This window comes from Metarhizium acridum, assembly GCF_019434415.1.
Source record: "Metarhizium acridum strain ARSEF 324 chromosome Unknown scaffold_568, whole genome shotgun sequence".
Taxonomy (NCBI): Eukaryota; Fungi; Ascomycota; class Sordariomycetes; order Hypocreales; family Clavicipitaceae; genus Metarhizium; species Metarhizium acridum.
In genome coordinates this window covers 1,156,956-1,182,467 of record NW_027094041.1, presented here as the reverse complement: position 1 = coordinate 1,182,467, position 25,512 = coordinate 1,156,956, and the positions used below count along the sequence as shown (strand labels likewise).

Here is a 25,512-nt window from a genome sequence, read left to right as displayed (position 1 = left end):
ACACCGTGCTTTTACTAACCCCCCCCCCCCCCCACCAAGTTTGACATACACTTAATCGTTAAAAGAAAAAGGGCATAAGTAACAAAGGAAAAAATCGTAAAGCTTGTCAAAGACAAAGATCACAAAGAGAAAGAAAGACATGAGACTTCGCTCCTTTCATAATTTGTGGTACTTTCATGGGTCGTGGTACATCGTGACATGAAGGAACAACACGGTAATTCAAAACTCCCGCCCATGCATCGTGAGGTGCCATCACAGTACATATAAAAAAATAAAAATTAAAAAAAAGTCGTTACAGCGAATCTTGATAGTGCGGTTACCGACTCCTCCGCCCAAGAAGACGTCCAAAAACATCATGTCCGTGACGCTTTTGGTGCGTAGAGGTGGATGAGAGGGGGCGGATGTCATCTTTGTCGGCGCATTTTTGCTGAGCCGCTGGCGTTGTGCTTGACCGGTTCCTTCTTCGCTTGTAAGTGCTGTCGGAGCGCTTGTGGAAGCTGAAAAACTTGCGCGAGTGCCCGTCCTCGCAGTCGGAGTCATCTTCGAAAACAGAGTGAGGCTCCTGCTCCATCTGTTCGGTTTGGACACGAGGCAGCGCCGCGAGGGACTTGAAGTGTCTAGGAGCACGGGGCGGGGAGGGCCGGATCTCTGGGGCAGGTAAATGAGTTGCTGAGTGGGAAATAACGGAGTAAATGGTGCAGTGAGAAAGACGATTGAGAGATGCCTCATCCGCGGTTTTTCTGGGACCTTGACCGCAAGATGTTCTCGGCCTGCGACAGTCGATGGGCGCGACTGGACTCGGGTCTTGGATTATGTAGTCGGCCACCGCAGTACTGACGGGTACAAAGCCAATGTGTTGCATGCAAGGAGTCAAGACAGTCTCCGCGGGTCGAGGTGGTCTCACTGGTGTACGGCCGCCTGAAATCGATGGCCTTGAAGGCTTCTTGTCCTTTGATACAGGAATAGATGGCAACTTTTTGGTTGGAGGCGGAGACGGCGGCTTTGGAAACGGCGAATATGTGGCGGCTGCTTTCCTTGTTTGTGTACGAGACGGCGCCGCTGAGGCGGTTGCCAGAGGCCATGATGGTGGAATCCGTTCGCCAAGGCACATGTACTGCTTCTTCACGCGGGGAGAAGGTATCAATGCCGGATATTGCTTGTCTGGGACAGAGAACGAATCGTGGTTGGCCTTGGTGCTCTCGTGGTGCGGCCAAAAGCTATCCCACAACTCGGCGGTATGAGCATGATACTGATAGTCGTCATCCACCGAAACCTCAGAGTCGGTTCGGTCCTCTATCAATCCCGGCGCGGAACCCTCCGAGCCCAGTGACTCCCTTCCGCGGGAAGAGCTAGAGCTATTCGACGAGTATCGTGAGTTGCAGGAGAAGGTGGCGGAAGTGGGAGATGTAGAATCCTTGCGGGGATATGAGTAATTGGCCACGGGGTAGTATTTCGATACGAGAGTGAGGTCTACCAGCTTGCCATAGGATCGATCCATGGCTGGCAGCTGGACACAGCTCTTTGGCGTATTGGTGTCGTCAGATGCAGTGATCAAGCATATATTGTTTTAAGTCAGCTTGTTTGATGTCCCCTTGAGCGACATGAGACGTAAACGCTATCTTGCTTGGTGACGGAGAAAAGCTCGTGGATATAAGCAGATTCTTAAACCTCAAACGGTGCAGAGGGAGGTGGCCGGACAAGGACGGGAATTATAGCTAGAAACACAAGTCAGTCTAAGCCGCCGGCGAGCAAATAATCCTGGCAATTTTTGGTAAACATACAGATCCCAGCTTTCCGCCCAACTCTACGCGCTGAGACAGGTCGTGGGGCGAAGACACCCACATCGCCTTCTTAGCGTTGCTATCGCAGGCGCCCTTGGGTAGCAGGGCATTCCTGACAGAGGGGATCCTTGGTCTCCTTCAAGACAAGAGAATTCGTGTCTCTCGGCGCTGTACTGTGCCGGACAACAAGCAGGTCTGGGTCGTTCGGACTGGAAGGCGGGAGAGGGAAGACATGTGGGTTGAGACTGGGGAGAGGGAACGCGGCGACGTACGCACGTTTCTTGGCTGCCGATGCGTAACTCGTCCCATTCAGCAGAAATATACGCATTGCGGACGCTTGGGGCAGCCAGAGCTCGCCGCTGCTTGGTATGTAGCTCAGCACCGAGTAGGCTGAGCCCTGGTATCGTGCCACCCATCATGGGACCCGGACGCGCCGTGGGCAGACAGGCAGGCTGGAAACTGCCAAGTCTTGGACACGATGCTGCGGATTTTCTTTGTCAGTGACGCTATCTGGGTTTCCAGCAGTGGCTGTGGTGGTGTTTGCCACATAGCTGGGTTGGCGATGCTGCATCATGACCCCGGGGACACATACTGCATGGGGTTGTCGTCGGATGTTCTTGCATGGTGCAACACTTTTTTTTTTTTGGCCTTCCTTGTTACATAGCGCACGTGTAGACATCCAACCCTTCGGGTAGTTGGCACGCCCCGACGAAAGGGTTCGCACATTGAGTCGGTTCCCTGTGCCGCGAGGAGGTAAGGGTCGACACGTATTGTTTTTGCTGGCCTTGCCAACGCTCTCCTGTATTGCCTACCATTGTATAATAATATTCCCTTGGGCTTATGCTCGGCCAATAGGATTGCACAAAGATGCAAGGAGGTTCCATTCTGGGATGCAGGGTGCACAATAGCTCCGCTATGCATAAAAAGAACTGCGCGTGTATGCACCTGGCGAGGGGAAACTTTTCTCCCGCGCATAGCTAAAAGCTATTTCCGATGCACGAATTCGACTCGTCACTGTGACTGGAATTTTTGCTCAATTTTTCAAGCTTCTATCTGGCCACAGGGAGCCCTCCGACATGACTCTGCCATCTCGTTCATCCGGTGCTTGTTCAGTTGTGATGGTGGGCCTTCGCCCTCGACTCAGGTTTGTCAAAATACGTCCTTCAATACGGAAGTACTTACCAGCGCATCATCTTTAGAATGGAGCCAAGAAGAGCAATTTCCTGCTGACAGGGGCCATCCCATCTTCCATCTTTGCTAGACCTCCCAGCCGATCGGTACGGGGAAGGACGTAGCTATTGTGTCAACTCTTTTGGGCGGGATTTGTGTGGGGGGCTGAGACATGCAGCACAAGCACAGATCGAGGCGCCAGAACCATGTCGTGCGAATCGCCAACTCGTCCAATATGCTACGAAATGCTCAAGAACTGGTGGCAAGTGAGCTGGGTGAAGCCGCCGGTTGTCTTCTCTGACACTTTCGCCTCCGGCCGAGCTGCTGCTCGCAACCTGCCGCTTGCGGAGCTCAGGACTTGGCTTTTCATCTGGCAAGCAACGGCAGTGCAGGCACGAGACGGTCCACCATCAACATGCGTATAGCGTAGCAACGGGACGTTATTGATGAGTAAAGCATTTGCAGATAGAGACTTTGTGTATTGTTTCTCCACGGATAGGTCATCCACATTACCCCGCTAACTCCTCATCCTGTTGACTTCTGTAGGGAACTGCCGCGACTCGTTTCAAGCCATTCGGACAGAACCACATACCTCTCTCTAGCCGTTTTCTCTTTTTTTTACGAGCTGTGTCAGTAAATCTCATCGGAGATCGGCCATCCCGTCGTGGCACCCTCGGCTAGCCTTTCGTGGGGCCATGGATGGAATGAGACTCTGTCTCTGATATGTGGGCTGTCCGCATGTAAACATGGGGGGCTCAGGTAAACAGCAAAAAGCTCAAGACGACAAAGAAGACATGACGGTGGCTCCAGCAACATTCATTTTCTGCGGCCATTCATGGTCTCCTAGACATCTTGCTCCTCCTTTGTTATGCACAAGGTCATCTGGGGGTCGAGGCTTTGTCCAACGGGCGAGAAATGTCACGGTGATGGTTCCAGCACTGGTCAAGTAGTAAATCATATTTCAATGCTCTTTTTAGCTGCTGCATAATGCAGGAGCTATGATACTCTAATGCGGGATGCAGATCGTTGTTATATGCTTTTTGTCAAAAGCTCACCATTTGTCAGACCTGCAGTGACTCTGCCGTGCTGCAAGACGCAAGATGCAAGACGCACGTTCGAAATGCATGTCCTTCACGCTTTGCGGCTCCCGGCTCGAGATAGGTCTCACGTCGGCCGTTGCCAAAGTGAGAGTATTGCAAGCGAGGGACTATCTAATAACGGAAGCAACAACTCCAGTGCAGGATGCACATCCAAGCACCATGTCCCACTTGTATATATACCGTCTTGCAGTTAGGTGCTGTTTTATTTCCCATGGACAGTTGATGAAAAAGACCCAAGTCTTGTGTAGTAATCTGTCACATCGGCAGTCCCACAACACGGGGCCTAATGAAAGATCGAGATACTTGCCGGCGCGCGCAGGTGCTCGTCTGAGATGTTTTGTTGGGACGAAAATCTCTCTTGCATTAGTTAAATATACATGTGTCAAAGTGTAGCGCCTTCTGTGTGGATAAACGGCACATGTAGTATGAATGTCAATCGTATCGAGTTTGATGAGAATTTCGTCGAGCGCAACAAACAGCATGTCTTGTCCATTCCGTATTCTGGTGTTGGGTTTTACAGTTTGATGATTATTATTGCTTTTTTTTCTCATCTTATTCAAACAAGAAGGGAACAAGAAAAACAAGAAAAGAGAAAAGAAGAGAAAAAACAAGAGCCACACACCCCGACCATACGTATGTACTTCAATGTTAGGTATCCGTTGACAACTAAGTGGGCCAGCCACTTACCACGTTAGTTGTCAACGGGTAATCAACGATGAAAAGACGTCGACGCTACGGAGTATAGTCGCCTTAAACATGGACCTACCCTAAATGAAGTAGATCACCAACATCCAATCCAGGGCGTGGCACCTTCGCGATGGGCAAGACTCATGGAGTGGAAACGAGTTCTCATGTATTTCCTAAGGGTCACAGGGACAGCCGCTGTTAGGGCTTGCGAAAATAAGGAAGAGGTGCCTTCAAGTCTTCAGAAATTTTGAAGCCCATCATCGCTCCTTCCTTGCACTTCCAATTGACACCGTATAAGTCTTGAGGCTGCATCTACGGGCAGCCCCTTCCTTGTGTGCTGCATGATTAATAATTGCATGCCATGGTATCTACCCGTCTCCTAGCAGACACATGGTTCAAAAAGCGAATTCCAAAAATCCTTGGATATGACAATGCCGAGTGCGAGTTTGACCACATTAGAGCGAGCGCCCTATCGCTCTTCACATGAAACGTGAAGAAGAAAAAAAAAGCCGACACAAGAACGACAACATCATCAAGCCTTGAGCCGCATCGCTGACGATGAATGGGCTAGGCATGAAATTAACTCGCACGATTTCAACACTGAATCATGCACGACGCCGTCCGCCCCGCTTGAAATCAGTCCAACATCCCAGAGCCTACAGAGCATGTTCCGACAATATTGCTGAAGAAAGGTCTGTGAGAAGAACCTCCACTCGCTCCACTCACCAAGACAATACCACGGCTGGGGCACATCAAATTCTGTTTGGAAGAGGCAAGGCTCAATGTGGGTGGCAGCGATTGCAGAGCCGGCTGACTTGGCACGCGTAATAAGCTCAGTTGATGGTGGATATCCTGTGGTTTATGTGGAGATTAACCGACTTCTTGGTTTCCCTTAGCCACGTAGGAGCAACGGCTTGGGCTCTCACTCAACCGGAGGGTATAATATGGAGACTTATGGTACTACAACTACATACATGACCCAAACCCGGCATCACCTTTTGGTTTTCTCTTTTCCATGTGTTCTATTGGCAACCGCAGCACTCCGTATGAAATTACCAACGGCAATGGTAATGCGACATCCCCGGGTCGTCAGCACGACATGAGTAGGAAGGTGTCAAGGGCATTCTGCGCCCGACGAAATCCACGAATTGGTATCAAGTTAATAGCTATGGAAGTGATTAAAGAGTGGAACTGTCCTTGGGATTGAAGCTATTTAGGTACGGAAAACAGGCCCTTTTTATAGATATTTAAAGGTCATCTAACAGGTCACCTAGAAAGTCATCAATTGAGGGATTTAGCTATTGAAGGTCCAGCTTCAATGGGGTCGCGGCGCGAGCATTTTAGAGGCTTTTTGGTGGTTTCATTTGGCGATGCCGATGAATATCAGCCTTTTTTCATTGATAGGGACCTTTGGCGTTGACAATTGGGTAACCGCCGGAATTGGTTCCATGAACAGAGTGGGCGTGGGGACATGGGAATATGTGTTTGCAAAGGGTAGTTGGCTTGTTAGTCGAGCCTCATCCCAATGCAGAAAGAAATTGCAGGCTATAGCTGAAGTCTGAGAACTGGAATTACCAGAGACGCGATTAAGCGCGAATACGGTTTCTGGAGTTTGAGTACTTCTTGTGATAAGGTCAAGAGTATCCCGACCCACCAGAAATATTAACCAAGTCCATCAACTCTTTACACCGTACTACAACAATTTATTACTAGTGTCAGGTTGAATGGCCTTGGGATGGAAAAGACTGTTCAACATTGCGCCAGGTCGAGTTGGATATGATTCCTGTGTTCCACTTTTCGCTAGTGTCAATCAGCCCCTGGCGAGGCGGGATTTTTCTGCTCGCCAAGCCCAAAGAGGAGTGGGATCCCGACATGCTCGTCCACTTGCATTGGTGAGGGAAGTCAGAGCGGAGCATTTCGGGTGGTCGAGGCCATATCCTTGACACTATCAGGCAGGGGTGGCGACAGCCCAAGTTACACACGCAAGGCACCACGCCGCCTCACGACGCACCGTGACGGAGTCGGTACCTTGCTATCCTGCAGTTGACCATTTCGGCGATTGCCGGATTTGCACTGGTAACCGCCAAAATTTCTTCCCCGACTCTTCAACGTTCCCCTGTCCTGTCCAAGCGGCTGCAGCCCCCTCAGCCCCGATCGCCGAGAGTCGTGACAGCCATCTCGACAAATGTGAATCGTGTGTATTTTCAATATCCTGCACACATCTGCCTGAAGATCCTGGACTGACGATTGGGTAGTGGTACGACGTGCTTCATTCATGACACGCAGGCATTGCCGGTAAAGAGCACTTTTGAAGCATTCTATCCTGAGCAACTTGTTGGTAGGTACGCAACAAATGTCAAGTCTCCCTCCCTCACTCATTGTTTCTTTGGCCTTAGACATATAACATACATACCTATAGTACGCTTGCTATACCAGAGGTATTATGGTATCATTACATGGAGGTATGATTATATGTACATTGTACATTACAGCCTCGCACCATGAGTCGGACTGTCCTCCGTAACGATGGAAAGCGCACAAGGAATGTTACGCTGTGGCAGTCGTGCCTTGCAGACGTGTAAAATGGACAACCAAACTGGCTGGATGGTATCATTCAATGGCTCCGAGGCCCTGGCTAGGGTTAGTTGCATTGGTGTGGTCCTTATACCTGAGTTGATGGGTTGATCCAATGGTTGACAATACGCCACCACAATTACACACGGAACTAAGCCTGTTCCTGAATATCACAGAACGTTATGGTGCCTTTCACGTCAGCCCTAGTTGATGCTGGCGTACCCAATCCTCGCCTTTGGCCCTTTGGCACTCGTCAAGACCATGATGATTGGGGAAATGAGTGTGTATCCCATGCACTCCCTCCCCCACATCTTCATGCTAGTTGATCCGCGGGACGTTTGGCGATGGGTCTCCATGGGTTGGCTCTACGTTGCTATTCCAAAGGATGAGCCTGCTATGCCGGCCGGCCCAGAATGGAAGTGCCCGAGCCCACACCGTCAGTTGCCTCCATGGCTTGGGGGATGAGGTGAAGCAGACAAAATGGAGCGCCCTCCTCCTCTCTTGCGACTCGACTCTTGTTTCTCGCTCTCAACTCTGTCTCTTGTCAGTCCCAGAGAACGGCTCGGTACTTGGCCGTCTTGCAAGCATTTTGTTTGCGTCCTTTCCTTGATCTCAGCATCATTACACTCCTTACTAGGCTTCGGCCATATTACAATCTTTCTTTGTGTGCGAATAACAAGTCATCACCATGTCCTTGTCATTAGGTCTTGGTGTTGGCGGTGCGGCCCCAGCTTTGAACGCCTACTGGGTATGTAAGACATTTTCCTTCTATGTCGCTCACAGCAAAATGCGCTAATGCCTGCATATTTTCTTATAGGGTCAAACTGGTGGTCGTTTCCTCCGTGATATTTGCGACTCTGGTGTCAACTATGCCACTGTTTCCTTCATCAACAACTCCCCCGAGCACGGCGATGGTTATCCCGGAAGTAACTTCGGTGCCAACTGCGCCGGAGAGGTCTACATCAAGGACGGCAAGAACACCAAGTTGCTCAGTGCTTGCACCTTCATCCAGAGAGACATCCCTTACTGCCAGTCCAAGGGCGTCAAGGTCTTGCTGGCCATTGGCGGCGCCCCTTTGCCAGGGATAAGTGATTACGATGTATCTTCCGAGGAGAAGGGCGTCGAGTTCGCCGAGTTCTTGTATAATGCCTTCGGCCCTTATAAGAGCAGTTGGACGGGTCCCCGACCCTTCGATAAGAGCCCTACCGAGCACGTTTCCATCGATGGTTTCGATCTGGACTTGGAGGACAGGTCTACCAAATTCAGTAAGACTTCCACGAATACAACATCTTCTGTTGCCCCCTTCACAGAAAAAATATCCTAACGTCAACACGATAGGCAACAAGCCCTACATTGCCATGGTCAACTGGTGGCGCCAGCAGAGCCACAAAATGTTCATCACTGCCGCCCCTGAGTGTGTCATTACCAGAAACGGCAACTTTAACCAGAACGACGAGTTGATTGCCAATGCCGAGTTTGACGCCCTCTTTATCCAGTTCTACAACAACCCCGTGTGTGATGCTATCCCCAACAACACTCCTGGTGACGAATTCTCGTATGATGACTGGGCTGCAAACGTTGCCAAGGGCAAGAGCAAGGACGCCAAGCTGTTTATCGGTCTGCCTGCCTCGACTGATTCTGCTGGTTCCGGCTACATTGTTCCCAAGGACATGAAGGATCTTGTATGCAAATACAGCACCCACAAGAACTTTGGTGGTGTCTCTCTTTGGGATGCTACGCGGGCTATGAACAACGAGGACGCCGAGGGTAAGACTTTCTTGCAGAGTGCGGTCGAGGCCGTCCAGTATGTGTGCCAGGAACCTCCCAAGACGTCCTCTTCCACGTCCACTTCGACCAAGATCATTTCTACAACCAGCAGCACGACGGTGAAGACGACTCCCGCTTCTTCGACCACGTCTTCTCAGCCTACCGCTACCAGCGCTTCTTCTCAAAAGCCCACAGTCAGCAGCTTTTCTGAGAGGCTCACGACTGCCAGCACCAATTCCGGTAATGTCACGACAACCTCTATCCCGTCTGGCAAGCCTACCACAAGCTCCGCAACCTCTGAGAAGCTAGATACTACCAGTGTCATCGCGGCTGCTTCCGCTACCAAGTCTGCAACCACATCTAGTGCTCGTATGACTAGCTCCATTCACTGGTCCAACTCGACCGCTACCGGGACTGTCCAGACTACGAGCAAGCCCGTCTCCATGACCACGAGCACCGTCTACACCACCTCCGTCCACACCGTGACTGAATGCCCTCCTACCGTCACTGACTGTCCTGTCGGCCACGTCACGACTGACACTATCGCTCTTTACACCACAGTGTGCCCTGTCTCGGAGAATGCTCAGCCTCCCAAGCCTACGACCACTAAAGCTGCTGTCATGACCACCAGCACCGTGTACACCACCAAGACTTATACCATCACTGAATGCCCTCCTGCCGTGACAGACTGTCCTGTCGGCCGTGTCACCACCGAGGTCATTCCTGTGTACACCACCGTCTGCCCTGTCACGGAGACTCGTCATCCTCCTAAGCCTACGACTACCAAGGTTCCTGTCATGACCACTAGCACTGTGTATACCACCAAGACTTACACTATCACTAAATGCCTTCCTACTGTGACGGACTGCCCTGTCGGCCACATCACCACCGAGGTTGTCCCCGCGTACACCACTGTCTGCCCTGTTAAGGGGACAGAGCCTGGCAGTGTCCCCAAGCCCACGGGACCTGCTTCCTTGTCCGCCGCCACCGAGACGACGGTTGTCACCAAGACCATCAAGGTCCAGCAGGTCAGCTCTCTCTCGACCTCTATTCGCTCTACGGCCGTTGTTCCCCAGCCTTCTAGCAAGGGTTGCTCTGGTCTCAGCTGCCCTGGCGCCACCAACGCTCCCGGATCTGGCTGCACCGGCCCCGAGTGCCCTGGTGTTGCTATTCCCACCAACAGCTGGACTAATAAACACGGCTCTGGATGCACCGGCCCTGAGTGTTCGGGTGTTGCCATTCCTACAAACGCCTGGACTAGCTCCCCCGTCGGTCCTTCTGCCGTCGCCAGCTCTCCCGTGACCGCCGGTGCTTCTACTCTGGCTCTTGGCCTGACCGGTCTCGTTGCCATTGTTGCCGCTCAGGTTCTGGCCATTTAAGTTGAGGGAATATCTGCAAATGGGATACTCAATTATTCTAGATGCGCATAGTTGGTGTTGCAATTTATATTTTCTTACGGACTAAGCGACTCGTGGACTCCTTCTCAATGCCATTCTTAATGGACCACTTGTCTGACTTTTATTTTCTCTCTTTAAATGACTCATGGGCTGGCTTTACATGTTGCATGTAGACATATTATGCTAGCCATTCGCATATATGAAAGCCTGGGAACTCTTGCAAAATCGTGCAAAAAGACCGGGGTGGTGATGCGCTCATCTTTGGCGTTATCGAGCGTTAGCAAACATTCCAAAAACGTGAAGCTATCATTTCTTGCAAGTCATGTCCTCTCTGCTCTTTGGCTAATCGATTTATGTCGACGGGTTGGGAGGTTAAGAGTCGATTTGCGCGGCTGCGTGTCCCAAACCGACAGCGTTATTTCATGAGTATCGAGTCTAGTCGGTCACCTGCTGAATCTCCGGAGATGCTTGACTACGGCCAAGTTTGGCGACTTGTATACGAATACAAGACAACTACTGCCTGTGAGACGTCAACTATAGCCTCTATTTTCCAAGCACGAGTTTCTTTCTGCAATGTGTATTTTGTTTTACTCATATATGGGACCACGAAGCATGGAATGCTCAGTTGTTTATTATCCATGTCGCTGTTCTTGTTCTTTATATAGGTGTGTATGGCATGAAAACTAGGGCCATTATGTACCTGCGTAGTCTTCAATTTTGATATTAGAGCTCTCTGCTTTGCCTACCCCTAGGTCAACATTTCGGTGGCATCAGGGTCTTGTATCAGTGCAGCGTTAAGATACTTGATTCGCACCGTCTCGGGGATGACTCCACCGCCTCGCATCTCGCATGCGCCGGCCGGCATGGAGTCTCACGTCGTCGCGTCATCGTCTGGAAATAAAAAGACGGGGCCAGACAAGTGTGGCAAAGAAGCAGAGTGGCTGTCTATTCTTTCATGGCTTTCACGCCATTGTTACGGAATGGAAAGAAGGGCATTGAAAACACCGAGGTGGGCGGACAGGTTCGCGGAGGGATAGACATTGCGATGATGGTCTTTTGTGTGGTTATTTGACACACGTGCCCTGAACGGTTGAATGCTTCAGCTTGCCTCTTGTTTATCTCCCAGAACAAAGCAATACCTGGTTGGCTGCCAACGTCATGTCATTCATGTCTTGGCTAGAATATGTTCCCCACCTAGCCTCGAGTGCTCTGTTTTTTGTGCCGCCGACATGATTGGGTTGCGACGGCAATTGCGTCCACGTCGCTCTCCTTGCAATTTTCCTGCTACTGCCTCCTGGATGCAAGACGATCGGTGCCTTTGATTGCAATTTGAAACTCTCCCATTCAACTCTATTTCGATTCGCACTTGAGCGAGCCATTTTGGCATCTTGGGTCAACAGCCTTTCCAGGCCCCGTCCCCCTCCTCATTGTCTCCTCCCCTCCTCGGCCACCCCTCGTCCACAGCTCCTTCCCTCTCAAGGTGGCAGTACCTTGGGCTGTGGTGGCTTGACGTCGCTCTCTCATCATCATCACCACCACCGCAACCATCACCACATACGCTGCCATGTCGGAAGCGGGAGACAGGTAAGCCCAACCCGTGCCAACTTTGGCAATGCAAGTCTTTTTTCCTGCGTTTGCCGGCATCTTGACGTGATACTTGCTCTCCTTCGGCTTGGCCGTCTCGCCCCTTTAGCTCCTCCCCACCGCCAACACCCCAACTACCTCTGCCTCTACCTCATTCCTATACAGCATCCTCCGCGGCCAGCCAATCTGCGCATTCTTGGTTTCCTTGCTGACGTGCGCTCCTCCTCCTACTTCGCCTTGAATAGCACGCATAAGCGATCCAAGTCCTCTGCGGCTCTTTCCCTGCTTCGCCGCAGAGAAACCCGCGAAGACGAGTCCGGCTCAGAAGACGGTCGGTCCGCCGCCGGTACAGCCTCGCCAAAATCCACCTCGAGACCCTCTGGCACTCCGTTGTCGCATCAATCGACCACTCGAGCACACAGTTCGAAACTTTCGACCGCATCCGCCATGCTCAATAGAATACCGTCTGCACAATCGCCCACCGCTGCAGCCAAGCCTGCGCCCATACCAAGCCAAGGTGCCAGCCTGGAGCAGTCTGTTCGCAAGTTCAGGGTCGTGGAAGCCCTGAGAAGTGGCGATACAGCCTCCATATCCAAGGCGATTCGCGAGACAGCTGATAATGCCCCCCGACCCAGTACTTCCTCGGTGGCAACCGTCAGCACCGGTCCCCTCGAAGACACCACTATTCTGCATCTCGCCATTCAGTGCGCCGAGTTTCCCGTCATCGAATATGTCCTATCGGACAGCGCCGGTAGCGTTGATGTGAATGCCAGGGACAAAGACGGCAACACACCGCTGCATATCGCTGCCATCCAGGGCCGGACGCCTGTTGTGAAGCTCTTGTTGGAGCAGAAGGACATCAATGACGCAGTCGCCAACCACCACGGAAAGCTGCCGCTCGACTTGGCCAGAAATCCCGAAATCTTTCAAATCCTCCAACTATCGCGTTCTCTATTCACCGAGGCCAAGGTGAAGCAGGTACAGGAGCTCATTGCCCATGGCGACTACGATACTCTGGCGCAGGTGCTCGAGGAGCCTCGCCTGAAGACCGTGGTGGACATCAACAGTCCTGAGTTTGCCTCGGAACCAGTTACTGTGCAAACAGGTGGGACCTTGCTTCATGAAGCAGCACGAAAGAAAGACACCCAACTGATCCAGGTTCTCCTGCTTCATGGTGGTGACCCTTTCCGCCGTGATCGCAAGGGAAAACTGCCGCAGTCCGTCACTCATGACGACAATGTCAAGGCTATACTGAAAAAGTCCCCTGCAGCCGTTGCAGCTCAGAGAGGTATCCAAGAGAAGGCCGTTCTTGGCCAAGCAGCATCACAAGGCGCTGGTGGCGCTGCCGCAACTGACTTGATGGCTGGGCGCGAGGCCCGGGAAATGAAGGGCTATTTGAAAAAATGGACCAATTACCGCAAGGGCTACCAGTTGAGATGGTTTGTGCTTGAGGATGGGGTCCTCAGCTACTACAAGCACCAAGACGATGCTGGTTCCGCATGCCGAGGTGCAATCAATATGAAGATTGCCAAGTTGAACATGAGCGCTGACGAGAAGACCAAGTTTGAGATTATTGGCAAATCATCCGTCAAATATACCCTCAAGGCGAACCACGAGGTCGAAGCCAAGCGCTGGTTCTGGGCACTCAACAACTCTGTCCAGTGGACCAAGGACCAGGCAAAGGAGGAAGAAAGGCAGGCAGCCCGCAGCGCAGAGCTCCTCAAAATCGCCAAGGCTGAGCAGAGCTCACTTTCACTCCATGAGGTACCTAGTGAGAATGCTAGCCTGTCAGATCTACAACGCAGCACTTCACAGCTGCCAAGCCGGACCGCGTCGCACAATAGGATGACGCCTCCAAAGGCTGACTTGACACGAGCAAGCACGATCGGCAGTATAGACGACGATGAATTTGCAGATGCGGCCACCGATGGTGACGTCTCTCGTATACAGGGCAACGGAGGTCCAGTCATCCCAGGCGAAATTGACGACGACGACGATTTTGGCGATGACAGGAGCGTGCGCGATGCGCCACAAGCGAGCAAGGATGCACTCAACATCACAGCCCAGTCCGCAAAGATCCAGCTGGAAACCATGTCCGGAGTTCACACGGCACTTATGGCACAGCTCACTCAAAGCCCCGCCACACCGTTGTCTGACACGAATGTAACTCAGGCGCTGTATACCTATGATGCGGCGATTCGCAGCTTGACGGGGCTGGTTGGCGATTTGCTTCGAATTTCCAAGGACCGAGACGCCTACTGGCAGTACCGTTTGGATCGTGAGGCAATTCTGCGCCGTATGTGGGAAGACAGCATGCAGCAGGTTGCTCGCGAACACGAAGAACTTGAGGCACGGATGGGCGAGGCGGAGGAGAAGCGTCGCTTGACCAAGAAGGCCCTTCGTGAGGTCATTGAAGCCGGCGGTGTTTCCGGTGTCGGCACACCCACAACCGAAGCTCTGCAAGAAGAAGTGGAAGCAGCCGCGAAATCTCCTCCTAGAAGTATTGGACGCAGACCGACAGCTTTAGACCAACTGGGTGAGCTGTCAGAAAGCGAATCTGGCGACGAAGAGGAATTCTTTGATGCAGTAGACGCCGGCGAAGTCGAAGTCGCTGAAATGCCACATGGGGAGACTGTCCAGCCTCAGAAGGATGTGATTGTGTCCGGCGTTGATATTAGCCCTTCATTCAAGGGTTACGAGAACGGCATCCGACGCAGACTGAAGATGGATGCCGATGATCGTCCCAAGATTTCACTTTGGGTGAGTAAGCGTGATTCTGTGCCACTGACGATTGTCAAAAGTCTAACAAATAGTTTACAGGGCATCCTAAAATCCATGATTGGAAAGGACATGACAAAGATGACGTTGCCTGTATCATTCAACGAACCCACATCTCTGCTTTATCGCTGTTGTGAAGACATGGAGTATGCTGACCTGCTGGACTTGGCTGCGGAGCGCGCCGATTCAATTGAACGCCTAATATACGTTGCTGCTTTTGCTGCCAGCGAGTATGCATCAACAATCGGGCGTGTTGCCAAGCCATTCAACCCGTTGCTCGGAGAGACATTCGAATACGTGAGACCGGACAAGAACTACCGCTTCTTTATCGAGCAAGTTAGCCACCATCCTCCTGTTGGTGCCGCATGGGCCGAATCGCCAAATTGGGAATACTGGGGCGAATCTGCCGTAAAATCCAAGTTTTATGGCAAATCGTTTGATATCAACCCTCTTGGCACATGGTTCCTGAAGCTGAGACCTACTGCCGGTGGAAAGGAGGAGCTCTACACATGGAAGAAGGTCACCTCGTCGGTCATTGGCATTATCACTGGCAACCCGACGGTAGACAATTATGGCCTGATGGAAATCAAGAATTGGACGACTGGGGAGGTGGCCATCCTTGACTTCAAGGCTCGTGGATGGAAGGCGTCGAGCGCGTATCTGATTTCTGGCAAAGTTCTGGATGCAGATGGCAATGTCCGAGTTAGTCTGGGCGGACGTTGGAACTCGAAGCTATACGCTCGTTTAACGCCTGGGTATGAGGCGTCTATCGACGAACCGAAGGATTCCGGCCCTCTGCACAAGGGTGCCATGAACGATCCAACACGAGCCTACTTGATCTGGGAGGCCAACCCGAGGCCCGCTGGCATTCCATTCAACTTGACGCCGTTCGTACTGACATTTAACCATATCGACGACAAGCTCAGGCCATGGATAGCACCAACTGACTCTCGTCTCCGGCCCGATCAGCGTGCCATGGAGGACGGCGAGTACGACCTTGCCGCTACAGAGAAGAATCGACTGGAAGAGGCGCAGCGAGCCCGCCGCAGAATACGTGAGTCCAAGGGCGAGGAGTTTGTACCGGCGTGGTTCAGCAAGGAAACGTGCGAGATCACTGGGGAGTCATATTGGAAGTTCAACGGCAAATACTGGCAGCAACGCGAAAAGGCTGGACCAAACGGAGACCCAAATGCGTGGGCAGGGCTAGAGCCAATCTTTGAGGATGTAAATCAATAGACAAGGGCAAGGCTTTTACACGATTGCATGTTTGGAGTTTGCTGTGGTTTTGGGAGCGAAGAGGACCACGGGGTCAAGAGTACAGGGAACAATCTATCCATTCGCTTGAAAGGGCAATGCAAAGCTGGACTCGATCCGTTTGAAATATAAAGATACAATGTGTCGTCTGTCGACTTTGCTCGTAAATTGTATTGAACGGCGGGTGTGACGAATTGCTGCGGTGATGGGTATGACAATGATGAAGCACCGTGGCATGAATAGGATCCGTGTATAAACAACAATAGGAGATGTTTACTTATATCACAAGACACCTGTGCAGTGGGTGGTTTTGGGTATTGAGGAGCCCAGCCTTCTGCTGCCACTGGACGCAAACACACTCATAGGGACGGACGTGCTTTCAAACCATCTTGTAACTTTTATTCCCGGGCGCATTCTTGGTAAGTTATGTAATACAAATATGCTCCCCCACTTTTTTGCAAAGAAATTGCACGGGCGGCAATTGGCCCGCCGCATCCCATGTTCCCAGGGTGAGGGGAGGGAAGGAGTGTGACACCAGACAACCTTAATCCCAGTCTCCAACAAGTTGCGGGTGTGGGTTAGCCGAGGCTCAGACGTGGGACGTTGGCCGAAGGGGGACGTTGCTCCTGCACCAGTGACGCGCCTTCCTGGAGGATTCAATTCTCAATTCCTGCATCAGCTTCTCGGCCGTCCTTCTCTCGGCTTGCTTCACTCTCAACGAGCGACTCATTTGGCCATTGTGTGCTGCGCCGTGTGCTCTGAAGAGCATCTACAGCCATTCGCACGTTTTGCCTCGGCTGGCCGTGTGTGTACAGACTCGGAGTGGTTGGTCGATTTTCTACCCCGGAGTCGTATTCCAGTCGCTTATATCCCCACATAAGCGGGAGGCCGTTCACCACGGTTGCATTGGGGAATAGCTGAGCTGCTGCCAACTCTCCCTTCCGGATTGTACGCCACAAGGAAGAAGCAAGAATATTATGGCTCCCGAGGAACGGTCGACACTGTTGAGGCCGCCGCCTGCGGATCCGAATAAGGCCCCGATCGAAAATGTCTTGGAGGTGACCGAGGTTGGAGTCTTGGGCTCTGTACGTGTTTCCCATGCCTCTGCTTGTGCTCCGTATTTCTCTTGGAATGTTCCATTGACCCAACCCCCAGGACATCTTCACAAACACGCGCAGGGCCTGGGTCCCTCCCGGCGCAAGAGGCGTCTATGGCGGAACTGTCATTGCGCAATGTCTTGCCTCGGCGCAAAAGACGGTCCCCGACGACTTCTACCCTCACTCTTGTCACTGCTACTTCATCTTGGCCGGGTCCGGAAGCATCCCTATCCTCTTCCACGTTGAGCGAGTCCGTGACGGCCGCTCATTCGCCACGCGCACCGTCCAGGCGCGCCAACGAGGGCGCTGCATCTTCACCACAACCATTAGCTTCGTCCGTGAGGATGCGGGCGGCGAAAAGACGGTTCGTCACGCCGTCCCGATGCCAGAGGAGGCCAAGTCCCCTCCGCCTTTGGACTGGCAAGAGGAGCCCGAATGGGACAAGGGCGGGCCTTTCCAGAACTACCGCATGCCTGCCGTACGCGGCTCAGATCCAACAGCCCGGCCGGATGAGCAGAGATGCCAGCAGTGGATGCGGTGCCGTGGCAAAATTTCAGAGGCAGGCGGCCGCCAGGCACATTTGAATGCATTGGCATATGCCTCGGACAGCACCTTTATCGGCACGGTAGCACGCGTTCACCACCTTTGGAGACTGCCCTTTAAGCCAGAAGACTATGACGACATGGCGGAGGAATACCAAAAGCACGTCAAGGAGCTGGCTGAGTTTGAAGGCCTCGGATCAACTGTCGAGGAGTGGAAGACGCGCCCCAAGCTGGGCATGATGGTGAGCCTGGACCACAGCATTTACTTCCACGAGCCCGGGCGCGTCAAGGTGGATGAGTGGATGTTTGCAGACATGGAGAGCCCCTGGTCCGGCGACGGACGTGGATTTGTGACGCAGCGTATATTTGCAAAGGACGGGACGCTGCTGGCGACTTGTGTGCAAGAGGAAAGTCCGCGTCATGCTCGTTTGAGAGGATGAATTAAGCTAACTGGGTCATAGGGCGTTGTGCGACTAGCTGCGGACGAAGCCGAGAAGAGCAAGTTATAAACCAGGACAGGGAGGAGGCACGGTTACCCAGTGAGGCATGTTGATATACTTTCCTAGAGCCAAGTTTTTGTGTAGTTTTTGTCCAGTCCCCCGAGTCCGAGTCCACAAGTTAGATGCTACAGTTGCATGACATAAAATCCAAGGCGAATTAGAATATGTCACGCGTCTCCCGGGAGTGCTTGTCCATCGTAACGTGCATCGTCAAGGGCCGAGGTAGAAGCTGTCCTGTACACTTGTTAGGCAAGGCGGATGAAAAAGGTGGCCGAGTGGGTGAATACGGAACGTGGGCAAGCCTCCGCTCTACCTCTTTAATCTGATATACAATACAGGCGTCCCCAGGCCCCTGGTTAGTTAAAGGGAAAATACGTTTTGGCAATTTATTGAATTTACCCCAGATAGCCAGGTCCCGTGGTCGTTTGCCGTGTGACGAGCTAGCTGCCGTTGCCTGCCGACGTGCTGTTTTACTCCTTGTCGGGCGCCAATCTAATCCGCCTCGGCTGATTATACGTCATGACCAAGAAGCTATATTTACGGCATGGTAATACAAGATGTGCTGTAATCAAATCCTTATAATGTGTACTATCTAGGCTACACTCTCTCAATGCTAGTTAGCGCCTGGCCCTAAACCGTCTACATTATGCATGTCTGGCAGCCAGGTCCATCAACTCTTGGCTGTACTCAATGCATGCCGCAACACGCTCTACGTTATACCCAGCCGTGCTCTCATGCTAGCTTGTCGCAAAAACATCCACCCAAGGAAACTAGCCGACACATGTTCAACACTGCGCCAGTCGCAGTTGACGAAACTGCGTTTGCCGTTCCCCCGGTACGGTTCATCCAGAATCCTCGACTGCGTTCTAGAGGCCCGGGTCGAAAGCAGCAATGGTGGGACGGCTTACAGGGCGAGGCAGTACATGAGCCATGGGAACAATTTGGGCGTGATCAGACCTGCGCTTACACAACCGCGTGGCGGAATGGGCGAGATGCTTTGCGCCGCGGGGTTTCCCAGTCCCCTTCAACCCTGGGAGGCTCCATTTCCGTCCAACATCTTCTCACATGGAGGACAACAAGACGTGACAGTCTACAGCAGACACATTGGCCTAAAAAGTATACACCAACTAATATACTGTACTACATTAGAGTATTGGGTGCGATAGCCAGCTTACCCAATCTAGCTGTAATTCTGCCCCCCCCCCACGGTAGTCTATGAATCTGGTCATGATGAGTTTGTTGAGAACGCCAGCTAGAAATGACGTGTGCTCCAACGAGGGTATCGAAATGACCATGTTCTAAATGGCAATATAAATCAGCGCCATATCGTTCAGCTCGACCCCCTACGTGGTCAAGCCATTCATACATGTACGGAATTCAAGAAAGAATAATCATTATAAAATTTAGAAATATCGCCTTTACAAAAAAGCCGAGAAAACGACAGCCACGCCCAGGAGGAGAGTGGCGGCGACGGAGGAGGGAACAGGACGGCCAGAGGCGCTGGCTTTCTCTCCGGGGCCAGGCGCTGGTCATGTGTTAGCGGTGGATGTTGCGTCGAGGGGGGGTTGCGGGGGGATTATATACTAACCGTCGGAGCCCTGGACGTTGGGAAAGGTCTTGGCATCCTTTTGTATCTCAACGACATTCGAGCCGGTGGCGTTGGGGTTGGACTGGGCCAGGCCGATCTGCTGGTTGGCCATGTCGTAGGCAACGTAGGCGGAGCGCAAGAAGGTGTCGCCCAGCAGGTAGAACTGGTCGTCCCTGACGCCAAATGCCGACGAGCCCCCCAGGCCGAAGAGACAGGCGCTGGTCCAGTCCTTGAAGCCAGAGGGTGCGTCTTTGCTCTTGAGGATCTGCTGCACTTCCTCGGGGAGGCTGTCAATGGCCATGTCGGCAATGGGGACCTTGATTGTCTTGTTGTCAGACTCGAAGCTGATGACGATGCCGTCGCCCTTGCTGCCTTTCCAGGCACAGTCGATCATGGGGGGCGCGGTCTCGCCCTGAATCTCAATCACAATGACACCGAACTTGTCCTGGATGGGTTTGGCAAGGGAATCGGGTACCAGGGAGATGGTGGAGCCCGAGTCCAGAATGCCGACCGACTGAGGAGCAACCGAGGGGACGTTGACGCCCGTGGCGGAGACGGACTTGATGGCAACAGCGTACGAGGTGACGTTTGTGCCCTCGGCGTTGGGCATCGGCTTGATCGGGAGAGTAGCCAGGCTGCCGAGAAATTTGGCAGAGTCGATGCCGCCGAAGAGAATGGTGCCGGAGTTGGCATCGAGGTCGTTCTGCGCGCCATGTTAGCAAAGTTGAAGCCATGTGTAGAGCACGCTTTTTCTTCTCTCTCTCTCTCTCTCTCTTTTTTTTTTTTTTTTTAATATCTTCTTCTTGTTTGACCGCCGCCATCTCGGCAGGCAAGACAAGGGCAGGCAGGAGCAGCCGTGGGCAAAACGCACCAAGTATAAACTGAAGCTTGGATGGGCAATGATTCCCTCGCTAACCATGTTGTCGATGACGGTAGGGTACTTGTTGGGCGTGGCGACATTGGCGCTGAAGCCCAGGCCCATGATGCCCGTGGGGCGGACGGACGAGATGGCGAGGCCCAGCTGCTGGTTGTTGATTTCATGGCCGCCAATGGTGACGGTGTCGTTGAAGTAATCGCCCGTGATGCGTCGCTGGTCGAGGTAGGTGATGTTGAAGCCACCCTCATCGACGAGCTTGAAGGTCTTGCTGTTTTGGGGGTTGACTGGCCACCATGTTAGCCTTTTCTTTGCGCGAGCTTCTCGAGCGGACCAAAAGTGACCACAGAGTTGACCCGTGATATATGTGAATTGCTGGGGCGGGACATACAAGTAGCCGTGCAATAGCCCGCCTCCGACTGCGCCATGGCGCTGCGGCAGTACTGCGTCCGGGGCGAGTTCATCCAGGTATCGCTGCTGCCCGTGTCGAGCTGGAAAGTGAGATTCTGGCCCGGCGTGCCAATGGCAAAGTCGGCATAGTACCCAGCGGCGGTGATGTTATTCAGGGCCGTCAGCTCGGCGGTCCCGTTGTCGGCGGCTCGACGGGAAATGGCCCGGCCAAGCAGCCGGTAGTGCTCCTGGCTGGGGCCTCGCCGCTCGAGAGGAACCGAGAGCGTGCCCGCGGAAACCGTCGCAACGGCGCCCAGGACAAGCACCGCGTGGTGGAGTGAAGGCATGGTGAAGTCGATTCGTCTCTCTGGCAGGCCGGAAGAAGGGGAGGGGGGGCCGGAGAAGCTTGGATCGCAGGACGCAGAAAAAATATAACTACCAGCTCCCCCAAACCACAGGGCGACGACGCATCTATAAGTATGAAACCCCAGGCAGCCGATGAAGCAACCCATGTGGCTGATCAATAAATAGATTACGTAGCTCAGCCCCCGCCCCCGGTGCCTCGCGGAAATAACGGCATGGGCCCAGTCGACTTTCAGACCCAAAAAAAGGAGCTGAGCCACGCAGATTTCAATGTCTTGGTAGTCGTTATCCTCGCTTACGGGCGGAGCACCAGCCACACCACAACACCAGCTGTCGGCCGTGGGACAAGGCGGCCAATAGATCGAGCGATTGGGGTGGCTATGGGTAAGCTGCTGTACCAAGGGTAAAGTAAAAAAGACCAGGCACTTTGGGCCTGGGCTCCCAGCCTGTGGAGGCAGAAAGTGGCAGCGGGCCCATGCACCCCCGTAATGCGATCCGGCTTAACTTCATTGAGCAGCCGCCGATTTGCCCGCCCAGGAACTCCCGCGTGCCAAGGTTGACGACTCGACCGCCCAATTCCCGTCCATTCGGCCTTCTTTAAATAGTCGTGCCATGTCAGCCTGAGCCTCACAGCGCCAGAGATAGAAATGCGGCTCGCTTGGCGGCTGACCCTTTCACCCTGCTCGCTGCATCGTCCACCGGGTTTTCTACCTAGCTTCGGTCCGGATGCGTGGAACGCGAGACCTCGCACAAGATTGAATGCTCGGCCGGGTTGGGGTTGCGGCCCACAGAGCACCAGATTTAAACCGAATGGTGTTTCCCTCTACCGGGACCCCCAAAACCAGCAGGCTGGCAGAGATGGCAGCTCTTGAGCTCTTACAGACACGCAGATGCTGCGGGGCTTTCGACCTTGGAGGCTAAGAGACTTAAATGTGAGAGGCAAAATATATCCAGGTCAAAGTACCTTTTATCGCGCTCTATAACAAAAAACACACAATATAGCACATTGGTGCAAGTGAATGCTTCTTGATGGGCAACTATATTCTGCCACAGGCTGCACCTGATTTACCAATTGTACACTATTGAACAACATCAGTTCATCTGACTATATCGCTCCCTCGCCTTATCCTGCACGGTAGTCAAATAATCCGAGTAGGAGCCCTTGGTCTTGCGTTCCGCCAACTCTGCCGCATCACCCAAATTGCTGCCCTCGGCACCCAACCCCACGCCTTCTTGGTACGCATTCGTAGTAATTGCCTCTGTGCGGCCGTCATTATTCGCCCCCAAGCCTACGCCTGTTGTCCAGCCCATCTTGGCAAGCATCCCTGCTCCCTTGGATGCAACCTTGACCGCGGGCTTCGGTTCCTCGGGCGCTTTCTTCGACTCAGACTTGGGCTTGGGGGCCTGGGAGGGTCGATTGGGTTGGTTGTAAATGTCACGCCGTTCCTTGGCCCGGTCGCGATACTGAGTTACTTGCGGATCCTGCTTCTGGCGTTTATCGCGCGTGGCGAGCCGCGGGAGGGCCGCCTTGACTTTCTCGCCGTCTTCCATGGCGGATCTGTGGTTCCGCGACTTTTCGTGAATGTTGACTTCGTCGATGGACTTGTACTTGCGCATGCAGATGAGGCACATGAGTCTTTCTCTGTCCATGTACGTCTCTTCTTTCGGGGTAGTACTTTCCGGTACGTGCTGCGGTGAGCTTGGTGGTGGGGTGGCCTGGGCAGTGGGTGATTTTGCGCGCGGCGATGGGTGTCTTGCGGATGTTGGGGGTGCCGACGGAGCCCCGAGTTTTGTAGAGTTTGACAGTGAAATCTTGATCGGAGCCGACTTGGTTGTTGAGTCGGGTTGCCCGTTTGAGGCGTCGTCGCCTTCTTCGACGCCGCGGAGCTCGTCGTGTTTCCTCTGCCAGACTGCCATTTGGCCTGCCATGGGGACCGACTTTTTGGCTGCGGACGCGGCTAGGCTCCCTTCGGCTTTGCGCTTCTTCTGCTTCTTGTCGTTCTGTTCGTCCTCGGTGGATTTGGCGGCGTTGAGGTTAACGTCGGCAGGTGGTTCGGATGTGACGACTAGTTGGCTTGGAAATACGTGCATGTCCCGATATCGTACTCGGAGAGAGGGGTTGAAGAGCGGATTAAACGACATGTGTTCGATATTCGGCGCGATTTCGCGCTCCTCGGGTAGAAATACGCCCATGTGTGTCGGAGCAACGGTAACAGCACAGCCGGCAACAGTAAATGAGCGAGACATGCGAAACTTTGTCACTGCCGCAGCTGCATCCTCAAGGGTCCAGAACTCGGCAAACCCGTATTTGAAGCTCTCTCCCGAGGTCACCTCGCGTATGAGAAACACGCGGTGTAGCGACTCCGGCCTCGCACCGTAGCGAGAGACATCGGCTCCTGGGGCAGTTGACTTTAACTTGGTTGGCCCATTGGTCGAGCTTTTTGGTTCCTCTGACTTTTCGAGGAGTTTGAGGTCTTTCGCAAGCATGTCTTCAGTCACGAATGATGCCAGCGGATATACCACCAATATCTGCGACACGGCTTCAGCACCGTCGGCGACATCGGCCGCACCTGTGAGGCTTTGTTCCCAGTTGTTCGCTTCGATACCAGTTAGCGTATGGGTCACGGCCGCCCAACGGATCGCTCATCGCTCATTCTTACCCGCTGGCTGTGTGCCGCATATTTTGCACCTCGTTCTTGTAGAAAAGTTCAGAAAGTCACACTAAAGAGGTCAGCCCATCTTTTCCCCGCACGAAATAGCAAACAAAATACACACTTGTGGGCAAATCCAGTCGGCGGCCCGAATCTGCCGGGTGTCACCGTCATCGCGATTGCGGGCATAGTGAATATATGCTTCAAACTTGCCGTCTGGTGCGTCATCAGTCGAGTGCTGGAGTTCAATAAGGATTTTTGGGAAATGCTCTTTAACGAAAGCAGTTGCTTGGTCCACGTCTTCAAACTGAACAAATGCTCGTCGGTTTCCTGCTCATGGGTATGAGTCAAATGTGCGTCGGAAAAACCACCAGCCGCTGGACTGACCTCTTGAAGATGAAAGTCTCACATCAATGGACGGAAATTCAGCCGCAATCGAGTTGGCAAGAAGGCTGTCGCGAACCTGGCAACCACCATCAGTTTTCGCTCGCTAGTATGAGTTACCCACCCTCGACAGTCGCTCTCACTCACCTCTGCAGACGATATACTATACGGCAGTCCCTCGAGGATTACCGTGTCTGTGGGTTTCCCAGCATCTCGCGTCCTGCTCCGGGACCGACTTCTGTAATGCCTGCCGCAAGGGCTACGGGATCTCCCTCTACGACCATCACGGTGAGAATACTCGCCGCTGTCTCTGGGCTCGTCGTCGTCATAACGTCCCCGCTGCTTGCCTTCATCACGGCCCCCATCGTCGTACATGTCCTCGTATGAATGACCCCGATCATCCAAATGTCTTGATCGATGACGGGGGCTCCGGTCTCGTCTTCTGTACTCATCATCTGGGCCGTCGTAGCGGTAATCATAATCCCTTCCGCTGCCCAGGTCTTGGTGATGGCGTTGTGGTGCTTTCTCCCGTTGGTCGTCGTAGAAGTTGTGCCTTGTAGGAGACCTGGAATAGTCTCGACGCCCCGTGGGTAAGTTAGCGAACAAAACTTGTCTAGTCTTAATACAAAAGCTCCGTGACAAGAGGCTTGAAGGCTGTATCAGTCTCCACACAAGGCGCGGATCATGTCTTTACCATGACGCGATCGGTAATGGTCGTCCTGCCGGTCTTGGCCCTCTCGGTCTCCGCCTCTGCCTCGCGAGGCTCCCATGTTGTCGTGGTCGTTTCGATGCCGCCCTCGGTCGGGGGATCGTCCGTGATAATCGTCGCGCATAACGGCGATGTGCACGATGCTTTGGCGCGAAGATGCAACAAGGGGAACAAAAATCAGAAATGAACGAAGCGTGAGGTGGATAGTAAGTAGCTCGGAACTAAGTTGGAAGGGTCCGATGGTGTGTGGCCCATTGAAGATCTTAGTCATCAATCAACTTGAGCAACTTACCCTGTCTGTTGCATGTTCACAGCCTTCTGA

At 53.1% G+C, this 25,512-nt stretch overlaps 8 protein-coding genes across 8 annotated transcripts; 4 read left to right on the top strand and 4 right to left on the bottom strand.

Moving 5' to 3' along the window:
- Positions 1-4: 4 nt before the first annotated feature.
- J3458_019734 (uncharacterized protein) lies at positions 5-1,880 on the bottom strand. Its single transcript, XM_007813032.2, has 2 exons — positions 1,782-1,880; positions 5-1,715 (listed from the first exon to the last, which is right to left on the bottom strand). Exon 2 carries the CDS (start codon positions 1,496-1,498, stop codon positions 317-319), a length of 1,182 nt encoding a protein of 393 aa, XP_007811223.2. The 5' UTR covers positions 1,499-1,715; positions 1,782-1,880; the 3' UTR covers positions 5-316.
- J3458_019733 (uncharacterized protein) lies at positions 1,710-2,556 on the bottom strand (the record flags this gene model as incomplete). The annotated part of the gene is made up of 4 exons (XM_066121660.1): positions 2,374-2,556; positions 2,058-2,262; positions 1,782-1,917; positions 1,710-1,715 (listed from the first exon to the last, which is right to left on the bottom strand). Exons 1-4 carry the CDS (start codon positions 2,402-2,404, stop codon positions 1,710-1,712), a joined length of 378 nt encoding a protein of 125 aa, XP_065973277.1. The 5' UTR covers positions 2,405-2,556.
- Positions 2,557-8,000: 5,444 nt separating this feature from the next.
- Positions 8,001-10,458, top strand: J3458_019732 (uncharacterized protein; the record flags this gene model as incomplete). Its single annotated transcript, XM_007813033.2, has 3 exons — positions 8,001-8,060; positions 8,130-8,577; positions 8,651-10,458. 3 exons carry the CDS (start codon positions 8,001-8,003, stop codon positions 10,456-10,458), a joined length of 2,316 nt encoding a protein of 771 aa, XP_007811224.2.
- A 371-nt stretch (positions 10,459-10,829) lies between these two features.
- J3458_019731 (uncharacterized protein) lies at positions 10,830-11,141 on the top strand (the record flags this gene model as incomplete). The annotated part of the gene is made up of 1 exon (XM_066121659.1): positions 10,830-11,141. One exon carries the CDS (start codon positions 10,830-10,832, stop codon positions 11,139-11,141), a length of 312 nt encoding a protein of 103 aa, XP_065973276.1.
- An 899-nt stretch (positions 11,142-12,040) lies between these two features.
- On the top strand, positions 12,041-16,074 carry J3458_019730 (uncharacterized protein; the record flags this gene model as incomplete). The annotated part of the gene is made up of 3 exons (XM_066121658.1): positions 12,041-12,060; positions 12,306-14,820; positions 14,881-16,074. The coding sequence occupies 3 exons, from the start codon at positions 12,041-12,043 to the stop codon at positions 16,072-16,074; spliced, it is 3,729 nt and encodes a 1,242-aa protein (XP_065973275.1).
- Positions 16,075-16,701: 627 nt separating this feature from the next.
- Positions 16,702-18,718, top strand: TES1_2 (acyl-CoA thioesterase). Its single transcript, XM_007813035.2, has 2 exons — positions 16,702-17,177; positions 17,248-18,718. Exons 1-2 carry the CDS (start codon positions 17,070-17,072, stop codon positions 18,169-18,171), a joined length of 1,032 nt encoding a protein of 343 aa, XP_007811226.1. The 5' UTR covers positions 16,702-17,069; the 3' UTR covers positions 18,172-18,718.
- Positions 18,719-19,212: 494 nt separating this feature from the next.
- Positions 19,213-21,661, bottom strand: J3458_019728 (uncharacterized protein). The gene is made up of 4 exons (XM_007813036.2): positions 21,085-21,661; positions 20,691-20,980; positions 19,820-20,522; positions 19,213-19,756 (listed from the first exon to the last, which is right to left on the bottom strand). Exons 1-4 carry the CDS (start codon positions 21,593-21,595, stop codon positions 19,650-19,652), a joined length of 1,611 nt encoding a protein of 536 aa, XP_007811227.2. The 5' UTR covers positions 21,596-21,661; the 3' UTR covers positions 19,213-19,649.
- A 419-nt stretch (positions 21,662-22,080) lies between these two features.
- Positions 22,081-25,493, bottom strand: J3458_019727 (uncharacterized protein). The gene is made up of 5 exons (XM_066121657.1): positions 24,629-25,493; positions 24,485-24,560; positions 24,222-24,427; positions 24,107-24,167; positions 22,081-24,043 (listed from the first exon to the last, which is right to left on the bottom strand). Exons 1-5 carry the CDS (start codon positions 24,854-24,856, stop codon positions 22,539-22,541), a joined length of 2,076 nt encoding a protein of 691 aa, XP_065973274.1. The 5' UTR covers positions 24,857-25,493; the 3' UTR covers positions 22,081-22,538.
- Between the last annotated feature and the right edge of the window lie 19 nt (positions 25,494-25,512).